At 46.2% G+C, this 27,251-nt stretch overlaps 1 protein-coding gene across 1 annotated transcript in view; it reads right to left on the reverse strand.

Annotated features, from left to right (window-relative positions):
• The window catches only part of NFASC (neurofascin), a 175,289-nt gene that overhangs the window by 81,953 nt on the left and 66,085 nt on the right, over positions 1 to 27,251 (reverse strand). The window contains exon 2 of the mRNA XM_081299468.1: positions 10,132 to 10,240. Within this exon, the coding sequence (XP_081155594.1) occupies positions 10,132 to 10,240 (109 nt within the window). The remainder of the gene's footprint in view (positions 1 to 10,131; positions 10,241 to 27,251) is intronic.

The raw sequence follows: 27,251 nt of genomic DNA on the forward strand, positions 1-27,251 counted from the left end.
CTGATTTGCTTGCTTTTCCCAGATTGGGATGGGGTGGGGGGTAGTGGTGTTGATTCCACAAGCTGTCCCCAGCAGACGGACGAGATGCCCACGGCTCCCTCCCACAAGCTGTTGCTTTGGGGAGCTCCTCGCATTCCCACAGCCCCAGTCTGGGCAGGCTGTGCTGGTGGTCACAACAGATCTGGAGCGATGGGGAGAAAAGACAGGCAGCCCTTCCTCTCCTGGAGCGGAAGCTGCCGCAGGGTCGCAGGCAGCTGTCTGGGGCCTTCATTCATGCAGCAGGCTGACCTGGTGGCAGGCTCTGCTCTAGGAAATACCCGTGTGGGGGACAGACGGCTTTCTCTGCTCTCACGGAGCCTAGGTCTCAGGAGGGAAGAAAGAGAATAAATGTATGGAAATAAAGAAAGCCAGAAAGCAGGTGGCAATAAGTACAAGCAAGAAACCACAGTCCACCTGCACGTGTTCATATGAGCTTCATCGGTAATTGCTGAAAATTCCAGCAACAGGGATGTCCTTCAGCAGGTAACTGGATAATTAATTATGGTGCATCCAGACAGTGAAATATTATTCAGTGCTGAAAGGAAATGAGCTACCAAGCTGTGAAAAGACATGGAGGAAACTTACACGCATTTTACAAAGGGAAAGAAGCCAGTCGGAAAAGGCTACTGATGGTATGATTCTTATTCCACTCTGGAAAGGGTATAACTGTGAAGGCAGCAAAAAGATCAGTGGTTCCAAGCAGCTGGGGGAGGGAGTGATGAAACTACCCTGTATGATGCGTGAATTGTTGATTAATGGCATCATAAAATTGTCCAAACCCGTGGAATATGCAGCACCAAGAGTGGACCCTAATAGCTGGGAGTGGTGGCGCACACCTGTAATCTCAGCGGCTTGGGAGGCTGAGGCAGGAGGATCACGAGGTCAAAGCCAGCCTCAGCAACAGTGAGGCACAAAGCAACTCAGTGAGACCCTGTCTCTAAATAAAATGCAAAATAGGGCTGGGATGTGGCTCCGTTCTCAAGGGCCCCTGAATTCAATCCCCGGAATGCAAACTTCCAAGTGTAACATCTGAGGTTCTTGGAGATCAGCCTCCTGCCGGCCTCTCCAACCCCACCCAAACATACTGTTCCCTAACTGCATGACACGCCTTATCACTTGCCATCTCCTTCCTTCCCAAGAGCCACCCTCCATGCCTGGGATGCTGGCTCTCCTTGACATGTGGTTATTTCCAGCTCAGTCTTCAAGATCCTGCTCAGACACCTGCAGGGCAAAGCATTCCCAAGGCACCCTGTGGGTTCTGGTGCATCCCCCAGCTTGGCAGAGCTGGGCACCCAGGTCCGCTCTCTGGGCACTTAGCACACTGTGGGAAAACTGTTTAAAGTAAGAGCCAGAAACCTTTTATATAAAGGTCCAGACAGAAAGTAGTTGCCATTACTATGCTGGCTGTGGTGGTAGGAGGACAGGGAATGCCAGTTGCCTTCAACTAACCAGGGTGTGGTCTGTCGCCACCATTGAACTTGACCTTTGGGAGTGTGAAAGTAGCTCTAGACACCTAGTGAATGGATGTGGCTATGTTCCAATAAAACTTTATTTACAACAACAGGCAGTAGGCTGGAATTGGCCAAGGGCTGTAGTTGCTTAACCTTTTTCTCCTCCTTGTGAAATTCTTGAGGCTCTGACCATGCCCTGTTCATTGTATCCCAGTGCTGACAGGGAACATTGATGGAATGAAGTATCCAAGCAAAGATCTCAATCCTGCTAATTATTATTATTATTATTATTATTATTATTATTATTATTATTAAAATCTTCTGTTCTTTAAGCCTTTTGTTAAATCTCAAAAATGTAATATTCAGCACCAAGAGTGAACCCTCATAGCCAAGAGTGGTGGTGTATACCTGTAATCTCAGTGGTTTGGAAGGCTGTGGCAGGAGGATCATGAGTTCAAAGCCAGCCTCAGCAACAGCGAGGTATTAAGCAACTCAGTGAGACCCTGTCTCTAAATGAAAATGGAAATACATTTTCCTGTTTTGCCAGCTTCCAATTGTGGGGGTGGGGTACTGGGGATTGAACCTAGGGGTGCTTTACCACTGAGTTACATCTCCAGCCCTTTTTATTTTTTGAGACAGCGTCTTGTTTAGTTTGAGGCTAGCCTCAAACTTGCAATCCTTCTGCCTTAGCCTCCAGAGTCTGGTGGTTGTTGTGAGAATCAGATGGAGAGATTGTGCTGGACTGTGTGGCACGGGGAAGGCACAAGCTGCTTTCCTTCTTCCACTGTGTTCTTTTTTTGGTGCTCAACTGATTCTATTAAAAGCAAGACCCATTCTGTTTTCTCTGAATATAGAGTAGATCTAATCCAAGACAGGCCACGGGGTGGTGGGTCTGGGGCTTGACTGCAGGCTGCTCTCTGCCCTACAACATCCCCCAGCCCTGGGAGTGCAGCCCAGGGGTGAGGTGCGTAGCCAGCACCCCTCCTCCCTCTGCTTGCCATCTCCCAGATTCCTGATCCACAGCTGCCTGGGGGCTGGGCACAGGGAGAGGGGGGATGGTGTAACAGAAGGACACTGTCTGATCTCCACGGCCTCCCTGAGATTGGGGAGGGCTGTTTCTGAGTCACTGTTAACAGGCTCTGATGACTGACTGGTAGTAGATGTGAGAAGAGGGCACCAAGATTTTTCGGTTGGAAAATGGGACTGAGATGCTGATGATTGGCGTCAAGAATACAGATGGAGGAGTAAGTCTGGTAGTCGGTGCACGGGGGGATCAGGAGCCTGGCACAGAACGTGTTCAGTTTGAAGTGCCTGAGAGCCATGAATTAAACAGTTCCACAGTGTCTCCCAGGCTGTGCTCCTGAATCACGCCTAGGGATACACCAACAGATTAGAGCTACTAAGGACACGTGCCAGCAATTAGTTCTTGGAATAAACTAATCAAGCGACTAGAATAGTACTACAAGAACCAACTAAGGAACACATTCACACATCACTGCCACAGGAAATTGTGGGGGAACAGAGAGATAATAAAAGCCCACGGAGCCAACGCAAAACCCTGCCATCCTGCGTCTGATTTAAAAAAACAACGCAGCAGGGCTCATTACTATGGCTGCCAGGAAGCAGCCTGTTGGGGAATCAGAGGGGCTGGAACAGGAGGAATCAGAGGCACATCCAAGGCAGGAGTGGGTGCGCGTGTGGGTTCCCTGGAGATGTGGACTGAGCTCAGGTTCACCCCACACTGGGATGGGGGGGGGGTCCCATGTGGACAGGATCTATGTGTTCCTATCCAGCCCCCAGGTTCCTACCACTTCTCCCAATGGTCAGAAATTCGATTCCTTCCTACTCTCGTAGATTCCCTTCTATGCCAAGATCCTCAGCTGGCCACTCCTCCACGACACTGTCCAGCTTTTCCAGTACAGGTAGGTGGCAATTTCCTCTGCGCCCCAATGGGCATTTCCTTCTGCCTTGTGGGATTAGCATCTTCCACATCAGACTCTGAACTTCTGTGCTCAAGAATCCATGTCTTGGGCCAAGCACAGTGGCTCATGCCTAGAATCCCAGCGGCTTGGGAGCCTGAGGCAGGAGGATCTTGAATTCAAAGCCAGCCTCAGCAATTTAGTGAGGCCCTAAGCAACTCAGCAAGACCCTGTCTCTAATTAAAATATAAAAAAGGGCTGGGGATGTGGATCGGTAAGCGCCCCTGGGTTTAATCCACAGTACCAAAAAGAAAGAAAGAAAGAAAGAGAGAGAAAAAAAAAAAATCAGCCTGCCCACAGTGCTCCCATCTCCCTTTCTGAACCACACCAAACACCGCCAAGGGGCCCAAGCACCTGGCAGTGGGGAAAGCTAATCACCTGCCTGCCTCTACACCTGCGCCTCTCCCCACCTGCCTGGGGGAGAGTGACTTTTCTTGCCTGCAGTGGGCTCCGCCAGTCACCCAGGATTTTCACCCAGCCAAGGAAACCTTGTGAGGGGATGGACCCCCCTCTTTCCTCCTGGCTTCTCAGGGTGCGGGGGGTGGGGGGGGTCCTCCATCTGCTCCTTTTCATTGTCAGGGGGAGATGAGGAGGAACCAGGGGCTGTGTCCGACCATTGCACACATCAGCAGGCCCGGCCTCCGCGCCCAGCCTCCGCTAAGTTCACAGAGGTCAAAAGCTGGGGGAAATGGAACATGGTGGTTCTGGGGAGGGGGTGGAGAAGGACACCTGGGTGTAGGATTAGGGATTTGGCTGCAAAGCAGCTGTTTCCTGCTCGAGGCCCAGAACTAATCTATAGGTTGAAACCCGAACCACTTGGCTATTGATGAAGTTGGGGCAGAGAGTGGGGCAAGGGGAAAGAAAGAAGCAGAAAGAGACCTTTGCCTCCAGGTGACTGCCTGCCAGAGCTTCCAGCGAACACTGAGTGTCCACACCCCCTTTCTAGGGACAAAAGGAACGCTCATGCCATTCAGAAGCCACTGCAGGACCAGAGCCCCATTAAGAAAGCTGCACCCACCACTAGCAGGCAGCCACTTGGATGCTCCCAGGTGGGGCTAAGCCCCAGAGCTTGGCCACAGAGACTTCTTGTTCTTTGCCATAACTGCATTATTTGGGTCCACCACGAATATTTTAACCATCCACCTACTGTGATCTTTAAGTTGTTTTTCTTTTTTTTTCTCCTCATGATGGCAATGCTGAGAGGGACATCCTGGTGCCTATGTCCCTAGCCATGTGGGAAGTGAGATTGCTGCCTCATGGCTTCTCTCTGACCCAATCCTGACCCATCCCAGCCAGGCATCTGAGGAAGCCCCGGGTATACAGGTGGCCGGGGTCCTCAGCCTGGCCTTGCTGACAGCTCTACCACACAAGCCAGCAGCCACTGGGTCACAGGAAAGGCACTGCCAATTCTACAATCCTGTTAGTGTTCTAGGCTTTTCCAGGGGCTGAGCATTTTCTCATTATGACTTAAACTCGATTATCCTCTGAGAATGTGCAGGATGAAAAGACTTGCACAGGTAGTTGCTATTCCCTCCTGATGAGCTGACCTAACACACCTTGAATGTGACCTGTGGCTTAATTCAGGCTGGGGATTGCCGGTGAATGTCTGTTATTCAGGCCCTGATGGTGACGGGGGTGGGAGGGGTGGGGGGCATAGTGTCAAGGAAGAAGTTAAGATGTCACGGAGCCTGCTAGGGTGTGTGCCAGTCTCTGCCTGCCACAGACACCAGGAAAGGCCGCCTGAGAGGGAGAGAAGAAAGAAAGCATCCCTGAGGATGAGATTCTGCCATGACAGGAAGCAGAGCCCACCTCTGGAGCATGTAAGCCTGGGCTCCTCCCTTGCCTTGGCACCCTGCCCCCCTTGCCTTGGCACCCCGTCTTCCACCCTCAGGGGAGAAAGTTTTCACAGCAATTAGACAATCTTCCTTCACAGCTGGAGAGAGAAGCTTGGGAAGTTCCCAGCCCCCTCTCCAGGTGGGCGGAGAAGGCACCCAGCCTCAGGGTACCATGCAAGGAGCAGCTGTCTCCCCAGCTCTCTGTCATTAAAGGGGAGTGGCTCAGAGGAAGGGCTGAAGCAGGACAGTGACAATAATCCTGTGTGGCAGGTCCCCGAGGGTGGGGCCCAAGATTTAGAAAGGGTAAGAAGGAGGGACCCAGGCAGGACAGAAGATGGAGACTAAGGACAACAGGTAGAAAGGGAGGCTTGGGACCAGAAAACCCAGGGATCCTCCAAAAGTTCAGCATAGAGGTACCATATGCCCTGTTGTGCCAAGCAAATGGGCCTCTCCATGCCTCAGGACTCTTCAGCCACGATGAGCATGATGATGTGGATGAAACGTGGAAACATCTTGGGAAGTAAAAGAAGCCAGACAAAGAAGGCCGCAGAGTGTGGGATCCATTTATATGAAATATCCGGAATAGGCAGATCCCAGAGACCGAAAGCAGATTAGTGGTTGCTTAGCAGGTGGAGGTGGGGAAGGGGAGTGAATGTGAATGCTTTGGGTTTTGGAGGGGGGCTTGGAGTGGTGATGAAATGCTCTAAAATTCATTACACTGGTGGTTACCCAACTCTGGGTGCTAATAATTCACTATCCACATTAAAAATCATTGAGTTGTATACTCGATATAGATAAATTTGTACAATGTGAATTATGCCTCAATAAAACTGCCATTTAAAATTATTAATAAGAAAACAATCACATAAGAACTTGGAGCCTGGAGCCATGGCTCTTGTCTGTAATTCTAGGAGTTCAGGAGGCTGAGGCAGGAGGATTGCAAGTTCAAAGCCCCCCTCAGCAACTTAGGGAGGCCGTAAGCAACTCAGTGAGACCCTGTCTCTAAATAAAATTCAAAAAAAGGGCTGGGGATGTGGCTCAGTGGTTAAGAACCCCCAGTTGAATCCCTGGGTACCAAAAACAAAACAAAACAAAACAAAAATCACTGGGCCTTTCTCCTTTCCCTTAAATCACAACTGGTGGGCTGCTTTGCTACACAGCCTTGGACAAGCTGGTTTTTCAAATCTACTTTGTCCCCTATCAAGTAGACACCGCCTGTGCAGATCTCCATACCTAGCTGGATGGCCAAGGGACTGCTGTTTCTATTCTTGGTGCCCAGGACAGGCATCTCACAGGGACTGTCTACTTTGGGCCAGAAAGAAAGGGAGGCTCCTGCAAGATCCCAGGCCAGCCAAAGCACCTCTGGGCTCCCCATTCTCCTGCCTCTCTTTCCCCAAAGTGCTCCCCACCTCCGGCTTCTCCCATCAGGGCCCAGGACCTAGGCGTCCACAGGGAGCTGGTCACTTCTTCTGAAGTGCCTGCCATCCTGCTGTCCATAGTGATTTGGCTGCTAATGTTCCAAGGACGGCATTTTTTAAATTCCTGTCTGCTGTGACAAGTGGGGCTGGGAAGGAAAGGACTCAGCCGCAGGGGGGAGCGACATCTGCTCCTTCCCTCCCTCCTCTGCCTTCTGCTTTTCCACCCAGTATGACAGCACTCTGCACCCAACTGCTATCCTGCAGTGGGCTCCGCGGGCTGGAGGGGCTGTGAAAGCAGGGGCTGAGGGGGAGGGGAGCGACAGGGGTGGCAACAGAAGGGACAGGGTTTTTTTTTCTCTGAGTTTTAAGATGTACTGTGTTTGTCTGGGAGTCTGGTTGCGACGCACTGGCAGTGATGCGGGCTGATGCCAAAGACGTATTGGCTCTGGGGGTGCAGAGAAGGCTTTGGGTTTGCTGCCCTTTGGGGTCCTTGTATCTATCAGAAATGAGGACAGGCACCAGCTGTCCAGGCACTCACAGCTCAGGCTCTGGTAGAAAGGTGGAGCAGAAAGGCCAGGGGACAGGAAAGACATCACTTCACAGAAAAGAGGTAGCCAGGGAGGGGACCGGCTCTCACTGTGGCCACCTCCAACCTGGACCTATCTCTACCCCTATGATTGATGCCTATGTGTAGGTGCGGCCTCTGTGGCCCGAAATGGCTTGGGGACGGAGGAGCAAACCAAACAGCTCTTAGTGGAGCACTGCAACCTTGCACCTGTCAATCAATCCCCAGCCCTGCCCCCTGGAGCCTAGTCTGGCCTGCAGTGGCCTGGAGAGGGCAGGCCCCGTGTCTTGCTGACATGCTGGGGAGGGTGAGTGCAATTAAACAAATGGATCCATTTGGGAAATTGAAGGCCTGGGGAAGCTGTTTGGTTTCTCTGCCATGTGACAGAAGGCAGGTGTCTGTTCCTGGTGACCTGAGCTGACAATGAGTGGAAGCCCTGGGGGGTGGGGACAAGGCTGAGTGTAGGAAGGTGCCTCATGCTGGGGTGGGAGGAGAAGGGAGAAGGGCGAGGCTCAGGAGCAGATGCCCAGGCCGCTCCAGATGGCAGGGGCCTCAGAACAAAGGGAGGAGAGCCCGAGAAATGGAGGACTCACTCCTAGGGGGCTTCCCAGCCTCCTGAGCAGCGAAGTCACATCACACCCGGAGCCCGGCTGGCACTTGCTCAGAAACATCATACGATGCTGTGATGAAGCTTGGAAGAAGCCACCCGAAAACCACATGGGGCCACAAACGCAGAGGGTCAACTGCTCAGGTCCCAGAGCCAGACTGCTGGGATTCGAACCCAGGTGCCAGCTTTCTTAGATGGGGCTTTGGGGAATTTCCTTAAGCTTCATGTACTTTGCTTCATCAGTAAAGTGTAGGTGACAAGTGGCCCCACCTTGTAGGGCTGCAGTGAGGAGGGACGCCTAGGAACTGCTTGCTTGGTGGTGGTGGTACACGGGGACCCCTTGATGTTGGTTATCCAGACGGTGATTACTGTCACCAGCTAAAGAAACCTAGATGAGCTTCCCTTCTCTCATAACCCCTTGCTCCCTCAGTGGCCAGCTGTCCCCGCCTGCAAATGTTCTCTGCCCCCTTGGTCTGGTCTTAGGTTCCTCCATGTGTCCAAAAGGCTCTGATGGATGCTCCCCTTCTGATGGGGCACCCCACGCTAGAGGTGGCCATGTGATGTCACAGCAAGAGAAACATCCCCCTGCTCAGGGCATCAGAGTTCTCCCGGTGGCTCTCACGCTCCTTAGCTTTGTGGAGCTTGGGGGAAGAACTTCTTGGGGCCTCAGTTTGCTGGTCCATCAAATGGAACAACACCAGCCTTGCTCACATCCCAGAATCTGGATGAGCGCTAGGAGACATGACTAACGGAAACGGACCTGCCACACCAAGGACAAGGATCCGAGCTCTGTGCAGGTTAGATGGGAAGTGTTTCTGTGGACGTGCAGTGCCTGTCATCAGAGACAGGGGGCGCAGCTTCCCAGTGCGGGGCCTGGTTGGGCCACCCAGCATAATACATGGGCCCAGGGAGGGTGGGAATAGGATGGGTCTGTGAAAAAAACACAGGGAGAGGGGCATGGTGGCGCGAAGCTGGACTAACTCCCTGATTCTGTGGCAAACCTGGGGTCTGTCCCCATTCGGTTTTACATATACAAAGTGCCCATTTCAATAAACCCGCACACCGATTTTGTGATCCGAGTCCTCCACATATAGGAACCTCCCCCTCAACTGTCTGCACGTTCAAGTATGATATACAGTAACACTGACAGGGTGAAAACCCACGGTCAGATGAATCTCTCAGGGGGTCCCTGAAACCTGGCACTGCTCTGTGACAAGGCTTTGCCCTGAAAAGGCCCATAGAGAGATGACCCTGATACAAGTAAACATAGGTCTACTGTCGATATGATGACTAAAAACTTTGGTTTATTGAACACCTACTATATGCCGGACATTGTGCAGGGCTCTTCCATTACTATTTCCATTGTGTCAGCTAGGAACTGAGAGACCCAGAGTGATTAAGAAGCTTTCAGAGGTCACATAGCAAATGGGGCTGGACGACCTGTTCAGATCCCAAACTGGTGTCTCCAGGGCACGCTACCTCTTCTTTTTAAACTCTACTTGCTTCCCCAGTTCCATTCCAACTTTTTTCTTGGAAAACACAAGACACCACAATGAGGCAGAGATGCTCAAACTCAAAGAAAAAGAGGATCCCGGCCTCCAGGCCAGACTCTCCCATCCCTGAGCCTCCAGGCACCCAGCTTGTGTCTACCCCCAGTTACTCTTCTGATAAAATTGCAGCCCTTGTGTCTTGCCTGCTTCCCTGCATCCTGCCTTGCTCAGGCAGGAGCTGCTGGAGCAGGAGGGAATTCTACCCCAGAATGGAACAATGCAGGCTCGGATGCAGGGTGCGGCTCCGTGATGTGGGCCTGGCTGCTTCCTGCACCCTGGGCAGCTGTCCATCTGCCAGGGCCCAAGGCCCCGCCCAGAGGGGGTGTTCTTGGACCGTGCCCCATCTGCCAGGGCTGTCACTCAGGAGGCTCCCGGGTTGTGGAGGCCCAGGCTTAGTGGGGGGGATGCAGGTCACAAACAAAGCCAGTGGCTAATTTTTCAACTGAGGTGGACAGCGGGGGACATGGGGACACTAACGCTGGCTGACTGCACCTGCTGGGGGAGGAGCCAGTGCTTCCTCAGCTGCAGCCTCCTCCAGGGAGGGCCTGGGCTTCTGACTCTGGGAGATGGAAGGAGATCCCTCAGAAGATTTCTGGGGCCAGGCAAACAGCCTTCAGTCATCAAAGAGAAGGGCTTGAGGCGCACATCTTGGCAGCCACCCCCACCCCAGGCTGGGGCCCCACTCACCTCCTCTGCCTCATTCAGCCCCCACCTCGCAACACTGGAGGAGGCTCGGCTCCAGGCTGTGGAGGGAAAGCACACTCCAGTGTCCCAGGTTGCACATAAGTCAGTCAACCTGCAAGCACAGAGGAGAAGCCCTGGGTTACTCTAGGAAAAGGGGAAAAAAACGAAAAAAAAAAAAAGATTTTGTGTTTTGCAGCTTTGTTCATTCAACAGGAAAATGACATCTCCTTCATGTCCATTTGTAAATTTTTGCACAGCATAACAGCATCTTTGCTCCAAGCTCAAAGAACTCTGCAAGAAACAGGCAGGTTCAGCAAGGTGCTTAAACATATTGGTTTGGGGGAGGGGGTGACTGACTCTCCCATCCATAAAATCCTGTCTTAGCGCCCTCACACCACAGACTCATTACTGATGTCCTGTTCACTTAAAGCAATTCAGCTATATCTTGAAGAATCTGTCCCACACCCAAGGGAGAATTCACCTGTAATTATCTCATTAATTTCTTAACTTCCTTAGAAGAACTACTGTTCCTCCCCGCCCCATCTCCAGATAAGCAAACCCAGTTCACCATAAACAAATCTATAACACACTAAAAGGAGATCTGAGTTCAGGGTCAGGAGATGTGGACTTTGATTTGAAGGTTGCTATGTCACTGGTCTCTGCGTGTCTCAGTTTCTTTGTTGTAAAATGGGGATAAAGTTTGGCAGAGCAGGTCAGTCATTAATGAGCATTTGGGGGATTCAAGTCCCACAAGGTCTAAATGAGCAATCATTTAGCCTTCAGTGCAGACAATAGATCTCCTTTAATTATGTGCTTTGCATAAAAGTGTGTCTGCACAAAATAGTGAAATTCACCAGAGTGAGGGGAATGTGGCCATTATCTATCAACATACATATGCAAGCACAAGGCCCTGGGTTCTATCCCTAGCATCAATCAATCAATCAAGCAATCAATAAATAAGCATTTTTGGCTTGGCAGTCTCAGTTCTAGAGATATATTAGAAATACATCCTATAAGCCTGTGTTGTGATCTCCAGGGCTATTAGTTGAAAAAATTCAATAGGAAAAAAAGTGTGTGTAACATGCTACCATTTATTTAAGAAAAGGGGAAGGAATACAAAAATATATGTGTAGGAGAAATTGGGAAAACTTCCCCATTCACAATACCTAAAAAAAATACTTGGGAATCAATCTAACAAAAAAGGTAAAAAACCCTACAATGAAAACTAAAGAACACGAAAGAAAGAAATTGAAGAAGACCTTAGAGGATGGAAAGGTCTCCCATGATCTTAGAGAGGCAGAATCAATATTGTCAAAATGGCCATACTACCTAAAGTGTTATACAGATTTAATGCAATTCCAGTTAAAATCCCAACAACGTTCTGCATAGAACTAGGAAAAGCAAACATGAAATTCATTTGGAAAAATAAAAGACTCAGAATAGCCAAAGCCATCCTTAGCAAGAAGAGTAAAGCAGGAGGCATCACAACACCAGATCTTAAACTCTACCACAGAGCCATAGTAACAAAAACAGCATGGTATTGGCACCAAAATGGACATGTAGACCAATGGTACAATATAGAAGACACAGAGACAAATGCACATAAATACAGTTATCTCATACTAGAAAAAGGCACCAAAAACATTCACTGGAGAAAAGAAAGCCTATTCAATAAATGGTGCTGGGAAAACTGGAAATCCACATGTAGCAAATAAATTAATCCTCTATCTCTCACCCTCCATGAAACCCACCTCAAAGTGGATCAAAGACTTAGGCACTAGACTAGAGACCCTGTGCCTAATAGAAGTTAAAGCAGGCCCAAATCTTCACCATGTTGGCCTAGGATCTGACTTTTTTTAACAAGACTCCTAAAGCACAAGAAGTAAAATCAAGAATCAATAAATGGGACAGATTCAAACTACAAAGCTTCTTCTCAGAAAACGAAACAATCAATAACTGATGAGAGAGCCTACAGGATGGGAGAAAATCTTTACCACATGCACCTCAGATAGAGCACTAATCTCCAGCATAAAACTCAAAAAACTTAACACCAAAAACCCAAATAACCCAATCAATGATGGGCTAAGGAACTGAACAGACATTTAACAAAAGAAGAAATACAATCAATCAACAAATATATGAAAAAATGTTCAACATCTTTAGCAATTAGAGAAATGTAAATCAAAACTACTCTAAGATTTCATCTCACCCCAGTCAGAATGGCAATTATCAAGAATATAAAGAACAATAAATGTTGGCGAGGATGTGTGGGGGAAAGGTACACTCATACATTGCTGGTGGGACTGAAAATTGGTGCAGCCAATCTGGAAAGCAGTAAGGAGATTCCTTGGAAAACTTGAAATGGAACCACCATTTGACCCAGCTATTCCACTCCTCGGTTTATACCCAAAGGACTTAAAATCAGCATGCTACAGTGACACAGCCACATCAATGTTTATAGCAGCTCAACTCACAATAGCTAAACTATGGAATCAACCTAGATGACCTTCAACAGATAAATGGATTTAAAAATGTGGCATACATATATGTGATGGAATATTACTCAGCCTTAAAGAAGAATGAAATTATGGCATTTGCCAGTAAATGGATGGAGCTGGAGAATGTCATGCTACGCCAATCCCATAAAAACCAAAGACTGAATGTGTTCTCTGATAAGCAGATGCTAATTCACAGTAAGGGGGCAGGGCTAGGGAAGACTAGAGTTACTTTAGATTAGGTAGAGGGGGGGTAAAGGGAGAGGAGGACTTATGCGGAGAGGAAGGATAGTAAAATGACATTATTATCCTGTGTACATATATGACTATAGGATTGGTGGGAGTCTGCATCATGTATAACCAGAAGAAGGAGAAATTATACTCCATTATATGCAACATATCAAAGTGCATTCTATTGTCATGTGTAACTAATTAAAACAAATACAAAATTTTAAAGTATATATGTGTATGCTCACATTTTTTAAAAGACAATAAGAGGCTCAAGCGTAAGCTAAAGGAGGGGAATTATATGAAGGGGCAGGGGTAGAAGTTGGATTTGGAATACCCTTTCTTGTGTGACTCTGGAATAGACAAATACTCGACATAGTTATAAAATACAATTAAAATTTTTGTAAAGTCCCCCGGGTGCAGTGGTGCATGCCTGTAATCCCAGAGATACGGAGGTTAAGGCGGGAGGATCGTGAGTTCAAAGCCAATCTCAGCAATCTAGCCAGCGCTAAGCAACTCAGCAAAACCCTGTCTCAAAATAAAATACAAAAAAGGCTAGGGATGTGCTCAGTGGTTAAGAGGTCCTGGGTTTGGGCTGGGGATGTGGCTCAAGTGGTAGCACGCTTGCCTGGCATGCGTGCGGCCCGGGTTCGATCCTCAGCACCACATACAAACAAAGATGCTGTGTCCGCCAATAACTAAAAAATAAACATTAAAAAATTCTCTCTCTCTCTCTCCCCCTCTCTCACTCTCTCTTTAAAAAAAAAAAAAAAAGAGCCCCTGGGTTCAATCCTGGTACCGAAAAAAAATTTTTTTTGTAAAGTCCCTAAAATTAAATATAAATTGAGACAAATGACCTATGAGTTCAATTGGTAGGCATGCTCTACGTGGAGAAATTATAACATGGTAACTTTGATTATCCTTATTAAGTAGATGTACCCAAAGGATAAAAAGAACGCACCCATCATTTTCCCAGAAAACCCTAAACTGTTTTCAGTAATTATATTATTTAGCCAGGTGTGGTGGTGCACAATTGTAATCCTGGCAACTTGGGAGGACTGCCAAGTTGGAGGCCCACCTCAACAATTTAGTGAGGTCCTGCTCAAACTAAAAAATAAAAAGGGCTGGGGGTGTAGCTCAGTGGTACAGTGCCACTGGGTTCAATTCCCATATCACATCTAAAATTTTACATTACTGGTGGTACTATGATATTACAGTTATTATTCTAAGACTTGTATGTGTCTCTGTGGGGTATATCAAATGACTAATAATATGAGTGTGTCGCAGAAACAAAATGTTCTGGTTGAGATACAAACACAGGGTGCATGAGGTGAGGTCCTGACTATGAACTGGGAGCATCCCTGTGGATTCTGTGTGTTTTATTCTTGTCCTAAATACTCACTGTAAGCTTTAGAAACAAGGACCACCTTCGTATGAACGGTGGCCACCAGATTATGGGCTCTAGACAGGCTCCTGGGGAAGTGGCTGATTTCAAATTTAAAACAGTAAATGTACAAGATCAGCCCAGGATACCTCGTCATACCAAAAAAAGCAAACGAGGCGTCCAAGCCTACAAGTGTCCTGTCAAAAGGACTCAGAAGTCACGGGGCTTCCCCGGTCAAGGGCAACATCGATGAGGATATTAACTATCATAGACTGAGATATAGCAAATGTGTCTAACGCTATGAATTCCTAACAATATTAAAAGCAATTCTGAATAAATCATTAGTCACCTTGCAGGGATGTTAGGGTAATGCCTTACTATTTTGAAAACTGGTTAGGAAAGGAAAAGAAGAGCCAGGCATAGTGGCACATGCCTGTAAATCCCCACAGCTCAGGAGGCTGAGGCTGGTGGATGGTGAGTTCAAAGCCAGCCTCAGCAACTTAGTGAGGCCCTGTCTCTAAATAAAAAATAAAAAGGGCTGGGGATGTGGTTCAGTGGTTAAGCCCCTGCCCCTGGGTTCAATCCCTGGTACCCAAACAAATAAATACAATAAAGGAAAAGAAGTGGGTGGGTAAGTAGGGGTATACCTGGCTTTGTATTAATAATTGCTAAAGAGGGTGATGGATACATTGGTTTAGTTGCATTATTTGCTCCTCTTTTGTAAAATATTTCTAAAATAAAACAGTTTAAAGTGACAGAACAGCTCAAGGAAAATGCAATCATTAGAATGCCAGTTCTTGAAATGATTCCAAATCACAGTCATTTAACCCTAACAGTGATCCAAGTATGACAGATGATATGGATGTTGTTGTGTGTACTTTGCACTGGAGGAAAGAGGTGTGAAGCACCATGGAGTCAGGACTCAGGTGCACAGACCCTCACCCTAAAGGCCGTATTCCACAGCTGCCTGCTCCGTGTCCTCATTTGCATCCTGGGTTAATAAAGCGTTCCTTGCCCATATGATGGTCTCAGGGGGCTGCAATGAGGTAACATATAGGAAAGTACAAAACAAATCTCTGTACAAATATTTCACTGCCACTTGAAAACCAGAGATCAGATCCACCCTCTATGGGATTGGTGTGAGGATCCAATGAGAGCTGTGATTTGAAGATAGACAGACAGACAGACAGCAAATCCTTAGAGCTGGGTGAGATTACACTCACCACCAAGGCTTTTATCCTCATTCATGGGGCTTCAGGGTCAAATGAGAAGCAAGACTTAGAATCCAGGGAACAGGCTCTCCATCTGACCCAGGGACAGGCGGGTTGCAGGAAGGACACCTGATACTCTGGGGAGAGCAGGGACCTGGAAGACACCTGATATCCTGCAGGCTGCCGAGGAGAGGGTTTGGATCACAGAAGGGTGGAGACTTGGCCTCCTGTGCTGGGTGCACCACCCCAGATTACAGAAGGCAGAAGGAACAACAGGCAGCGGGTGCCTATGGGCTTCTTCCTCACTGCAGGAGGGCAGGAAAGATGCTCCCAGCAGCAAGAGAGAGCACAGCATGTCAGATGAGGACAGGAAGGAGCCGCGGCCTGCCCCAGAACTGCTCTCTCCATTGTTCACATCTTCATGGAGGGCAGGGTGCGGTGGTTCTTTGTAGATCTCTCAGCAACAGGTTCTCTGATTGGGGGTCCCTCTGATCATATTTCCCACAGAATAAAAGCTGGTCTAGGGGATCTCTAGCACTTTCTCACCTTGAGATTCCATGATTCCCCAAGTGTATGCTTCTCAACAAGTACAAAATCCTGACTTCGGATTCATGTGCCTTCTTCCCTGGACATTCTGTCTATGCTCAGGGAACAAAGATCATCCTATCAGTGTTCCTCTCTCATTAGGATCCTTAACTATTTAATAAATTGTTTTACTTATTTATTTTTTGGGGAGGAGGATACTGGGGGTTGAACTTAGGGACACTTGACCTCTGAGCCACATTCCCCTGCCCTATTTTTTAAATATATATATTTTATTAGAGACAGGGTCTTACTGAGTTAGTTAGGGCCTTGCTTTTGCTGGGACTGGTTTTGAACTCACGATCCTCCTGCCTATGCCTCCCACGCTGCTGGGGTTACAAATGTGCATCACCTTAGTTTTGAATAGCAAATCCCTCCACCTGATAGGGAACTCAGATACAAAGGAGTATACAGTAAAAGTATATTTATAAGTAAATCTCCCTCTCAACCTTGGCCCCAGTTTCCTAAGTCCCAATCAGGCCCTGTCCCCAGCCAACCATTGTTAACAGTTTCTTGTGTATCCTTCCAGAGTGAGTCTATATGTACACAGATTAAAAAGAAGAAAAAAAAATAATAGAATACACATTTCTCCTGCTTGCTTTTTTCAGTTAACAAATATCTTAGATAGCTTTCTATATTTCATCATATAAAATTGTTTTACTATTTTAAACAGCTGCATAATACTCCAACCTTATTTGTTCAATCCTCTACTGATAGACATTTAGGTTTTTCAAAATAATCATATGATATGGGAAATTTCTGTAACATATATCTTTGGAGAAATGTGATTTCTATATTTGCAAGATTATTTTTAGGATAAATTCTTGGATACAGAATTTTTGGATCAAAAAAAAAATGTGGCCAAATTGCTTTCCATGAATGTGTGACAACTTGCAGTCCCACAGAGATGTATAAGAGTTTCTATTTCTTCTTCTCCAAAATGCTGTGTTACTAGTTTCTTTCTTTCTTTCTTTTCTTTTCTTTTTCTTTTTCTTTTTTTTTTTTTTTTGGTACTGGGGATTGAACTCAGGGCACTTGACCTTTGAGCCATACCCTGGCCCTTTTTTGTATTTTATTTAGAGACAGGGTCTCACTGAATGGCTTAGCGCCTCACCATTGCTGAGGCTAGCTTTGAACTCGAGATCCTCTTGCCTCCGCCACCAGAGTCGCTGGGATCACAGGTGTGCGCCACTGCTAGTTTCTTTCTTTCTTTTCTTTCCCTCACAATCGGATCCACATCTCTCTTGAGGTTCTCTTTCTATGAGTGAGGTTGAACATTTTCATTTTCTTTGAATTCTTCTTCTTCTTTGCTAGTTTCTCTATTGAGTAGCTGGTTTATTCTTATCAGTTTAAAGCAACTTGCTGCTTATTAAAAAATTATCTTGGCTTTTTAAAAAATGTGTTTCTAACATGCAAAATGTTTTTTCCTTGTTGAGTGAATCTTTTATCACACTGTTTTGTGCCTTCTTCTTTCAATACTATCTTTAACTATTTCCATGTTTTCTTTAGCATGTTTAATTTTCTATGATTTAATGTTTTATTTATCTGGAATTTACTTTTTTTTTTTCTACCAGGGATTAAATCCAGGGATGCTTAACCACTGAGCCACATCCCCAGCCTATTTTTCTTTCTTTCTTTTTTTTTTTTAATTTGAGACAGGATTTCCTTACTAAGTTGCTTAGGGTCTCACTAAGTTGCTAAGGCTGGCTTTGAACTTGAGGTCTTCCTGCCTCAGCCTCTTGACTCACTGGGATTACAGGTGTGCACGGCCCTGCCCGGTTGGACCTTCCTTTGAAATCATGTGAGGGAGGAACCTAATGTTATATAAAATGGATTTCCCAACACCATCTGTTGAAGAATTCACTTTTTACCTTCTGGTTTTAGACGCCATCTTTAGCATATACTTAATCCCTTCTGTGCTAGAGCAATTCGAGATCCATAGGATGAGGAAAGGAAGAGGGAGAGGAAGAGAAGGGGAGGCAGAGAAGGAGCCTAAGTCCTCCACAGAGACTCACTCAAAATGGAAGGTAGAGTCTCCCACTCATTTCTTTATTTCTTCATGCTGGCACCGACATACCATTTAAATCATTGTTGCTTGTGAATTGGTTTTGTCTTCTTTAAAAATGTTCCTGCCTAAGGGCTGGGGTTATGACTCAGTGGTAGAGCGTTCGCCTAGCATGTGCGAGGGCCTGGGTTCGATCCTCAGCATCACATATAAATAAATAAGTAAAATAAAGGTATTGTGTCAATAACAACTAAAAAATATTAAAAAAAGAATGTTCCTGACTATACCCAAAGGAGTTAAAATCAGCATACTATAGTAACACAATGTTTATAGCAGCTCAATTCACAATAGCTAAACTGTGGAAGCAACCTTGATGCCCTTCAATAGATGAATGGTTAAAAGAAACTATGACATATATACACAATGGAATATTACTCAGCATTAAAAGAGAATAAAATCATGGCATTTGCAGGTAAATGGATGGAGTTGGAGAATATGATGCTAAGCTAAGTAAGCCAATCCCAAAAAACCAAAGGTCGAATGTTCTCTCTGATACATGGATGCTAATCCATAATGGGGGGACATGGGAAAAATGGAGGAACTTTGATGGGGCAAGGGGGGTGCAGGAAAGATGATGAGATGAGGTGGACATCATTACCCTAGGTACATGTATGGCTGCACATATTGTGTGACACTACATCATATACAACCAGAGAAATGAAAAGCTGTGCTACAATTGTGTACAATGAATCAAAATGCATTCTGCTGTTATATATATCTAATTAAAATAAATAAAAATTTAAACAACACAAAACAAAACAAAAGAATGTTCCCTCCAGAAGACCTGTAAACTTGTGCACATCTATAATCACAGCAACTAGGGAGGCTGAGGCATGAAGATGGCAAGTTCAAAGCCAGCTTCAGACCCTGTCTCAAAATAAAAAATAAAAATGGCTGGGGATGTGGCTCAGTGGCAGAATGCCTGCCTAGCATTAAAAACAAATAAGCCCTCAGCTAAAAATGGGACATTGTTAATTCAGCACAGCTGGACCTCCACTCTGAAGCCATTAACGAGAGAGAAACGCTTTCCAAATGCAGGGAATATGGCTATTCTCTTTGGAAGTTCAGGACAGATGTGAGCAGCCCCTCTTATCCACAGCTTGAGCAAAATTAGACCAGTTCAAATAGGAAAGTGAACAATGTGGAGAAGAGATATCTCCACAAGAGGCCCAGGATGGTTACTGGTGACCTGGGGAACCTGACCCAAGCACCTGGGGCTCTGCCTGCCACACAGGTAGAGGGTGGAGTGGCCATAGAGGCTGGGGAGCCAGATGGCTGTTCAGAAGACACTGCTAAGAGGATGAAAAGACAAGCTAAGGCCTGGGAGAAAATTTATGAAAAAACATAAATCTGATCCAGGGCTGGTCTCAAAATATATAAAGAATTCTCGGCAGGCATGGTGGAGTATGCTTGTAATCCCAGTAGCTCGGAAGGATGAGGTGGAGGATTGTGCAAGTTCAAAGCCAGCCTCAGCAACTTAGCAAGGCCCTAAGAAACTCAGCAAGATCCTGTCTCAAAATAAAATATAAAAAGGGTTGGGGATGTGGCTCAGTCGTTAAATGCCTCTGGGCTCAATCTCTGGTCCCCTCCCCCACCATAAAAAAGAATTTTTAACTGAATAATAAGAAAACAAACAATCCAATAAAAAAAAATAAGTTGAAGAGCTAAACGGATACTTTACCAAAGACGACATATATATATGGCAAATTAATCCAAAAGAAAGATGCTCAACATATGTCATCAGGGACATTAATTTAACACCACACTGAAATACCATTAGGTACCTGTTAAAATATCTTAAGGGTCTGGGCTTGTGAGACACTGGGTTCGATCCTCAGCACCACGGAAAAATAAAATAAAGGTATTGTGTCTACCTACAACTAAAAAATAAATATTAAAAAGAAATCTTAAAACCAACAACAAATAAACAAACTACACAACACCAAGTCCTGGTGGGGATGCAGAGCAACTTGACCTTGAGCACATTGCTGGTGGGAATGAGAAAAGGTACATTCACCTTGGCCAACAGTTTGGCACTTTATTAGAAAGTTAAACATATGACTGAGCAATCCTTCCCCTAGGTGTTTACCCAAGAGAAATAAAAATATACATCCACACAAAATCCCTCATATGAATGTTTATAGCAGGTTTCCTTATAACAAGCCACCAATGGCAAGTAGATAAATAAAATTTGGTACAAAATACCATGGAATGCTGTTCAGCATATTATTTATTAATATATGTAGCAAGGCAGAGGCATCCTGAATGCATTGTGATAAGTAAAAGAAGCCAGTCTCAAAAGACCACATCCTGTGACATTTTATTCATACGACTTTTTAGAAAAAGGGAACTCCCGAGACAGAACAGAGATCCATGGCTCCCAGGGCTGGGATTGAGGGACAGGATTAACCAAAAGGGGACACACAAGAACTTTTTGGAATAATGGAAATGTTCTATATCTTTGTTATGTTATGGCCACACAAAGATGTGTGTTTTACAAAATGCAAGGGAATGTACATCTAGCAAAGGTGAATCTTATTCTGTAAAACTCAATAAACTTGACTTGGGGGAAAAAGCACCTTAAGGCATATGAAAATACAAGCTAAAACCTGGGAGAAGAGCCAGGCACCCGCCTGTAATCTCAGTGACTTGGGAGGCTGAACCAGGAGAATTCCAAGTTCAAGGCCAGCCTGAGCAATTTAGCAAGGCCCTAAGCAACCGAGCAAGACCCTGTCTCAAAGGAAAAAAAAAGTGTACTTCAGTAGTGAAGCTCCCCAGGTTAATTGCATACCAAAACCAAAACCAAAACAAACAAACAAACAAAACAAAACAAAACAAAAAATCCCAACCAACAAACCAAACAAAAACCCAAAAGAAAATAAACAAAAACACAAACCTGGGCGAAGGGATTGAACATTTACACACCTGATAAAGAATTGCTATCAAGAATATATAAATAGCTGGGCTAGGTGGGGGGCATGCCTGTAATCCCAGAGGCTCTGGAGGCTGAGGCAGGAGGATCATGAGTTCAAAGCCAGCCTCAATAACTTAGTGAGGCCCTAAGCAATTCAGTGTGACCCTGTCTCTAAATAAAACATAAAAAAGGGCTGGGAATGTGGTTAAACACCTCTCTGTGTGTGAGTGCATGTATGAAATACAGGCAGGAGACAAGCAGGAATATTACTATGGCTAATGCATATCTGTGGTCTGGCAAACGCCAATCAAGACCATAACAAGATACCAACTTACATTCATTCCATTGGCAAAAATCACTCCAGTTGATGATACCAACTGCTGAAACAGGATGAAGAACCAAGTTTTTTTTTTTTTTTAACATATTTCTAAAGGTGTGACCACTTTGGAAAATGTTTCACATTACCCCCTAAAAACTGAATATTTGCAAACATGCATTCCTACGCCAGTGGTCCCTTCTCATCCCTATGACATTGCTACGAGGGAGATGTCGTCATCCTGATTTCACACATCAGAAGCCTAGTGATAGGTTTCTCGGTATATATGTGGCAGGGCCACATATCAAACAGCTGTCCCCAAAGCTCATGCTCCTTTTGAACCAAGCTGAAACTGAGCTTACCACAGTCTGGCAAAATTTCAACTAGTAGTTGGTGCCAGGCCCCGTGGAAGATATAAATGTGAGCAGAGTGCACAGGGACTTCTTTAAAAAGTTCCCTTTGTGATTATTTCAAAAAACCATTATTACTCCAAAGTTGGGGGAGGAAGGTATACAACCATGTTGCACATATTCAATGTGTCTTTGTTTTAATGTATACCATGAATCAGAGGCACGTTTGCACTGGTCAAGAGGACCAGGCAGAGAATGTTTTGACTTAACACGCCGCTCTCCAGGAAGCTAAGCAGGCAGATCATAGCATGGGGCCCTCAGTCCTACCTAGATCTGAGATGGGGAAGGGTCCAGTAACAGATGAGCTTCTGCTTCAGATGGAACAGTCCTAGGGATGGTCACAAACTGATGGACAGGAGGGACTCTGGGGAGCACCCTACAAAGGCTAAGCCCTAGGAAACACCTTGCCTCTTAGATTTCCTCCACAGGACAAGCTTATGGCAGGTAAGTCACTATTCAAGGGAGGTATTAAGGTCTCACCTGCCCCAGCCACATCCACACAAAGCAAGTGCTAGAGTTTGAATCTAGAATGTTCCCCAAAGGCCTATGTGTGAAAGGCTTGTTCCCCAGCTTGGCATTCTAGGGAGGTGGTGGAGCCTTTAAGAGGTGGGGCCTAGTGGGAGTTTTCAGGTCATTGGGGGCGTGCCCCTTCCTCTCCCTCATTCTTCCTAGTCATGGGGTGAATGGTTTTACTCTTCCACAATGGGCTGTTCGCCACAGGCCCTAAAGCCATGGGGCCAAATGATCATGGATCAAAACCTTCAAAACTGTGAGTCAAAATTAGTCTTTTCTTTATAAACTGATTTTTATGGTGTTTGTTATAATACAGAAAGTTGACTAATACACCACTATCATCCCCCTATTTTGGGACAAAAGGTAAGAGAATGAGAAACAAGGTAATCGGAGCCATTTCTATCTCTTTCCTATCCCCCATTTTTTCTTACTTATGCAACCAAGTAAATCATTATCAGTAGTGTGTAGAGTGTTCAATTTGGTCAAAACCTCTGGAAGAACTTGAGAACCAGCTAGTCAAATTAGTTTAAAGTCACTGAAACAGAGAAACAAACCTGGTCCTCAAAAACTTTGTCAATGTGCTGTGAGAATGGTATTTGCAGTTCCTCCTGTTTGGTAGGCTGAGCCCAGACTGTCCCCACTGAGGAAATCCAGCCTTCTCCTCCTCCTGCCTCATCCTCCAGTGCTGGGTATTTCCTATCAGCTTACAGGCAGGCTGTGATTTCTCCCAGCCTAACCCTCCTTTCGGGCTGCTGCCTATTTCTCTCTCCTTACAAGAAAACACCTTACAGGAGTTGCCCATATTTCTGACCTCTACTTTATTTTCTCCAAACCTTTTAAAAAATATTTTATTTTTTAATTGTAGATGGACACAATATCTTTATTTTATTTTTATGTGGTGTTGAGGATAGAACCCAGGGCCTCGCACATGCTGGGCAAACACTCTACCTCTGAGCCACAACCCCAGCCCCTCCAAACCCTTTTTAAACCCATTCCAATCAACATTCCCTACCACTGTCCACACTCGACCCAAAGTGGCTTTTTATCAAAGTCTTAGTCCATTTCTGCTGCTATAACAAAAGACCACTGGGTAATTTTTAAAGAAACAAAATTTATTTCTTGGGGTTCTGGATGCTGGGAAGTCCAAGATGGAAGGCTGCATCTGGAGAGGGCCTTCTTGCTCCTCATGACATGGCAGAGGGCACCACATGCAGAAAAAGCATGTAAAACAGATGGAGGGGGGAAACTCGTCCCTTTAATAACCAAGATACTCCTGTGATAACAGGATTAATGCATTTTTGAGGGTGGAGCCCTTGTGACCTAAAGGCCTCCCATTAGCCCCACCTCTCAGTACACCATTCCGGCAATTGAATCTCAACATGAGTTCTGGAGGGGACAAATTTCCAAACCGTAGCCCTCACCAATGACCTCCATGTGCTCAGTCCAGTGGTGAACAGAGATTCTTAGTTCTCATCTTTGTTGATCTAACACAAATGATCACTCCGTCCTCTTTAAAGCATTTTCCTCACTTGGCATCTGGGGTACCACAATCTCCTGGCTTTCCTACTCCCTCGTTTCCTTCTCAATCTCCATACTGGTTCTTCTGGTTCTTTCTCTTCTTCCCAACTTCTTTCTTTCTTTCTTTTTTTGTATTAAGGGTTGCTTCCAGAGGTGTCTTACCACTAAGCCACATCCCCAGCCCTTTTTATTATTTATGTATTTATTTAGGGTACTCAGGATTGAACTCAGGGACGCTTGACCACTAGCCACATTCTCAGCCCTTTGTTGTGTTTTATTTAGAGACAGGGTCTCACTGAGTTGCTTAGCACCTCACTGATGCTGAAGCTGGCTTTGAACTTGCGATCCTCTTGCCTTAGCTTCCTGAGCTGCTGGCATTACAGGTGTGTGCCAACATACCTGGCCCACCACTTTTTATTTTTTATTTTGAGATAGGATCTTGCTAAGTTGCTGAGACTGGCTTCCAACTTGTGAGCTGCCTGCTTCAGCCTCCCAAGTCGCTGGGATTGCAGGCGTGTACTGCCACACCTGGCTCTTGTCCCCAACTTCTGATGATGGAGTGCCCAGCTCCATCCTAGGATCTCTCCTTTTTTCTAGGCACAATTTTCTATGCACATCTTCTGGTGATCTCATTGAGTGTCTTAGAATTGAATACATTTTCTATGCTGCAAACTCCCAATTTTGAATCTCTAGCCCAGATCTCTTCCCTGAGCTTCAGATTCATATCCAACTGCCTGCTTGACATCTCCAGTTGTTTCTTTTTTTTGGGGGGGGGGCGGGGAGTACCAGGGATTGAACCCAAGGGCGCTTAACCACTGAGCCACATCCCCAGCCCTTTATATATATTTTTTAGAGACAGGGTCTCACTGAGTTGCTTAGGGTCTTGCTAAGTTGCTGAGGCTGGCTTTGGACATGTGATCCTCCTGCCTCAGCCTCCTCAGCCTCTGGGATTACAGGCATGAGCCACTGTGCCCAGCTTCCAGTTGTATTTCTAACAGGCCTCTACATCTAGGAAGTCTAAAGGTCACCTTCTCCCTGCCCCACCACACATAAAGATTGTCCTGCTTTAGCCCATGACAAACCTGAGTGTCTTCTCTGACCTCCTCTCTTTCCCTCACACCTTACATCCCAGCCATCAGCGAATCATCCAGCCTCCACCTTGAGAGGGATCTGCCGTCTCCTCTCTCCCTTGACTGCTGCTTTCCAGGGGTCCTAGCAAACCTCTGGCCTGCTGTGTCATTTTTCTCCCTCAGCCCTTTGTCCCCGTGTCCCCTTCCCAGGCCACTCTCTCTGAAATCAGAAATCCTTTCCCCCCAACACTCCCCATCCCTCACCTGCTTTGTCTCCTAACTCCTGATCACTTACCTAATGTGCCCCATATTTAATTTATATCCCTTACTGACTATTTGTCTTTCCCCATTAAAATATAAGCTCTAATCAAGACAGGGATTTTTTTTAATCTGTTTTGTTTACTGCTACATCCCTGACATCTAGAAAAATGCGAAGCCTAGAGAAGGTGGTCCCCAAATATTTGTTAAATAAATGAGGACATTTTACATCGGCAGCTGTAACACAGTGTTTTCTCCATCCAGGCTCCCCTGGTCCCCGGGTTTGAAATGCAGCCGTTAATATTGTGTATTAATGTCACCATTCCAAGGTCTGATTTCTCCCAGTAGACTCTGAGTTCTCTGAACCCGTGCTCTGGATTTCCATTTAACCTTTATTCTCCTCGGCCAAGCACAGTATGGATCGTGAATTAGCTATTTCTATTGCTCAGGCTCAGACAGGCTATCTATTTGGGCTAGTGTGAAATCTCATTCTAATAAGTGTCTTGTTTTTGCCTCTGATCCTGTTTTCAATATGATCGGTGCCATGCCATGTGAGGAGGACAGGAAGGGGTGTATATCCCCCCTTCAAAACTGGCATCATTGCTAAATGCTCGCCAATTTTCAAAGCCTTCCAACATATTCTCCAGAACGGACCTCGTAAGCAGTCGGTGTGGTATCATCATTCTCAGCTTACAAGTGAGAAAACCAAAGCTCACGTGATTTTTCAAAAATCAACTTTTAGTTGTAGATGGGCACAATACCTTTATTTTATTTATTTGTTTTTATTCAGGGCTGAGGATTGAACCAAGGCCTCACACATGCTAGGCAGGTCCTCTGCCACTGAGCTACAGCCCCAACCCTCAAGTGATTAAAAAAAAAATCCTTTCTCTGAGGGCAAATGGGATCTCACCTTACCCAAGGCCACACAGCCCGGAGCCCTGGATTCAAGAGCTGAACCTTTGTCAGATCCTGTGACCTTTCTTCTGTGCCTTCCTTTAGTTTGATTCTAATGGCAAAGTGGAGGACTCACTCAAGGTGACATGTAACTCATGTGTGACACTAATCACAAAGGTTGTGGTTAGTCCACCACCCTTTGAACAGAACTCAAGTTTTCTTTCTCTCTTGTCCTGACATCAGCTGTCAACGGTGGCCAGAGGAGGCGTGGAGGAGGGAGGGCATTTTTACCGAGACCAGACAAATACACTATATGCCCCACAGTGCTCTGGAAGGCCCAGCTGTTCTCCAGAGGTGGGCCCTGGCAGATGTGCTGCTCCCTGGTGACTCGCCTTGGCTGTGCCGTGGAGTCCAAGTTGGAACAGAGCCGGGAACAAAGCTGGCCTCGGATGAGGGAAAGAGGCCCGAGGGCGGCCAGCTGCCCTCCCGGCTGCTGCAGCCTCCGCTTCCCTCTGGCAACCAAAAATAAACCCTGGGCAGATAAACCAAGTCCATGAAGAGCAGGGTCGCCTCGGACTCCACTCTCCCCACTGGTCTCTAATTCTGCAGATGTAGTGAGCACTGCCTGCTTTTCCTCACCAGGAAAAGGGAAGAAGCAAATGGTTAGTTCCAAAGTCCTGTGATGGCAGTGTAGAGCCAGGAGTCCTGTGGCTTTGTATGTTTTGGTACTGGGGATTGAACTGAGGGACCGACACTTGACCACTGAGCCACCTCCCAGCCCTGTTTTGTATTTTATTTAGAGACAGGGTCTCACTGAGTTGCTTAGTGCCTCACTATTGCTTGAGGCTGGCTTTAAACTCGCGATCCTCCTGCCTCAACCTCTCGAGTCGCTGGGATTACAGGCGTGCGCCACCCTACCTGGCTTGTATTGTTTTTTGATATTTGTGCTTTTTTTTTTTTTTTTTTTTTTTTTAAATTCTGTGTGTGCTTTCTGTCTCTCCCGTCAGCCTGGGAGCTTCCAGAGCAGGTCTGATTCTGCCCTTCAGCCTGGTCTTCGTGTAGCAGAGCTGGGCCTCCCCTGTCACACTGAGCTGTCTGAAGGCAGAGATGCCATCAGACTGGAAGCTCTCCAAGGTCAAAGGGCATACTCTCCAATATTGTGGGAATGCCCTGAGCCCCAAAGCTCTTATTTCCTCTTTGAACCCCCTCCACCACTAAACATAGAGGTGTCCTTTCATCCCTCCCCTGCAGTGGCCACACTAGCC

Source organism: Spermophilus citellus (genome assembly GCF_964194105.1).
Source record: "Spermophilus citellus genome assembly, chromosome: 6".
NCBI lineage: Eukaryota > Metazoa > Chordata > Mammalia > Rodentia > Sciuridae > Spermophilus > Spermophilus citellus.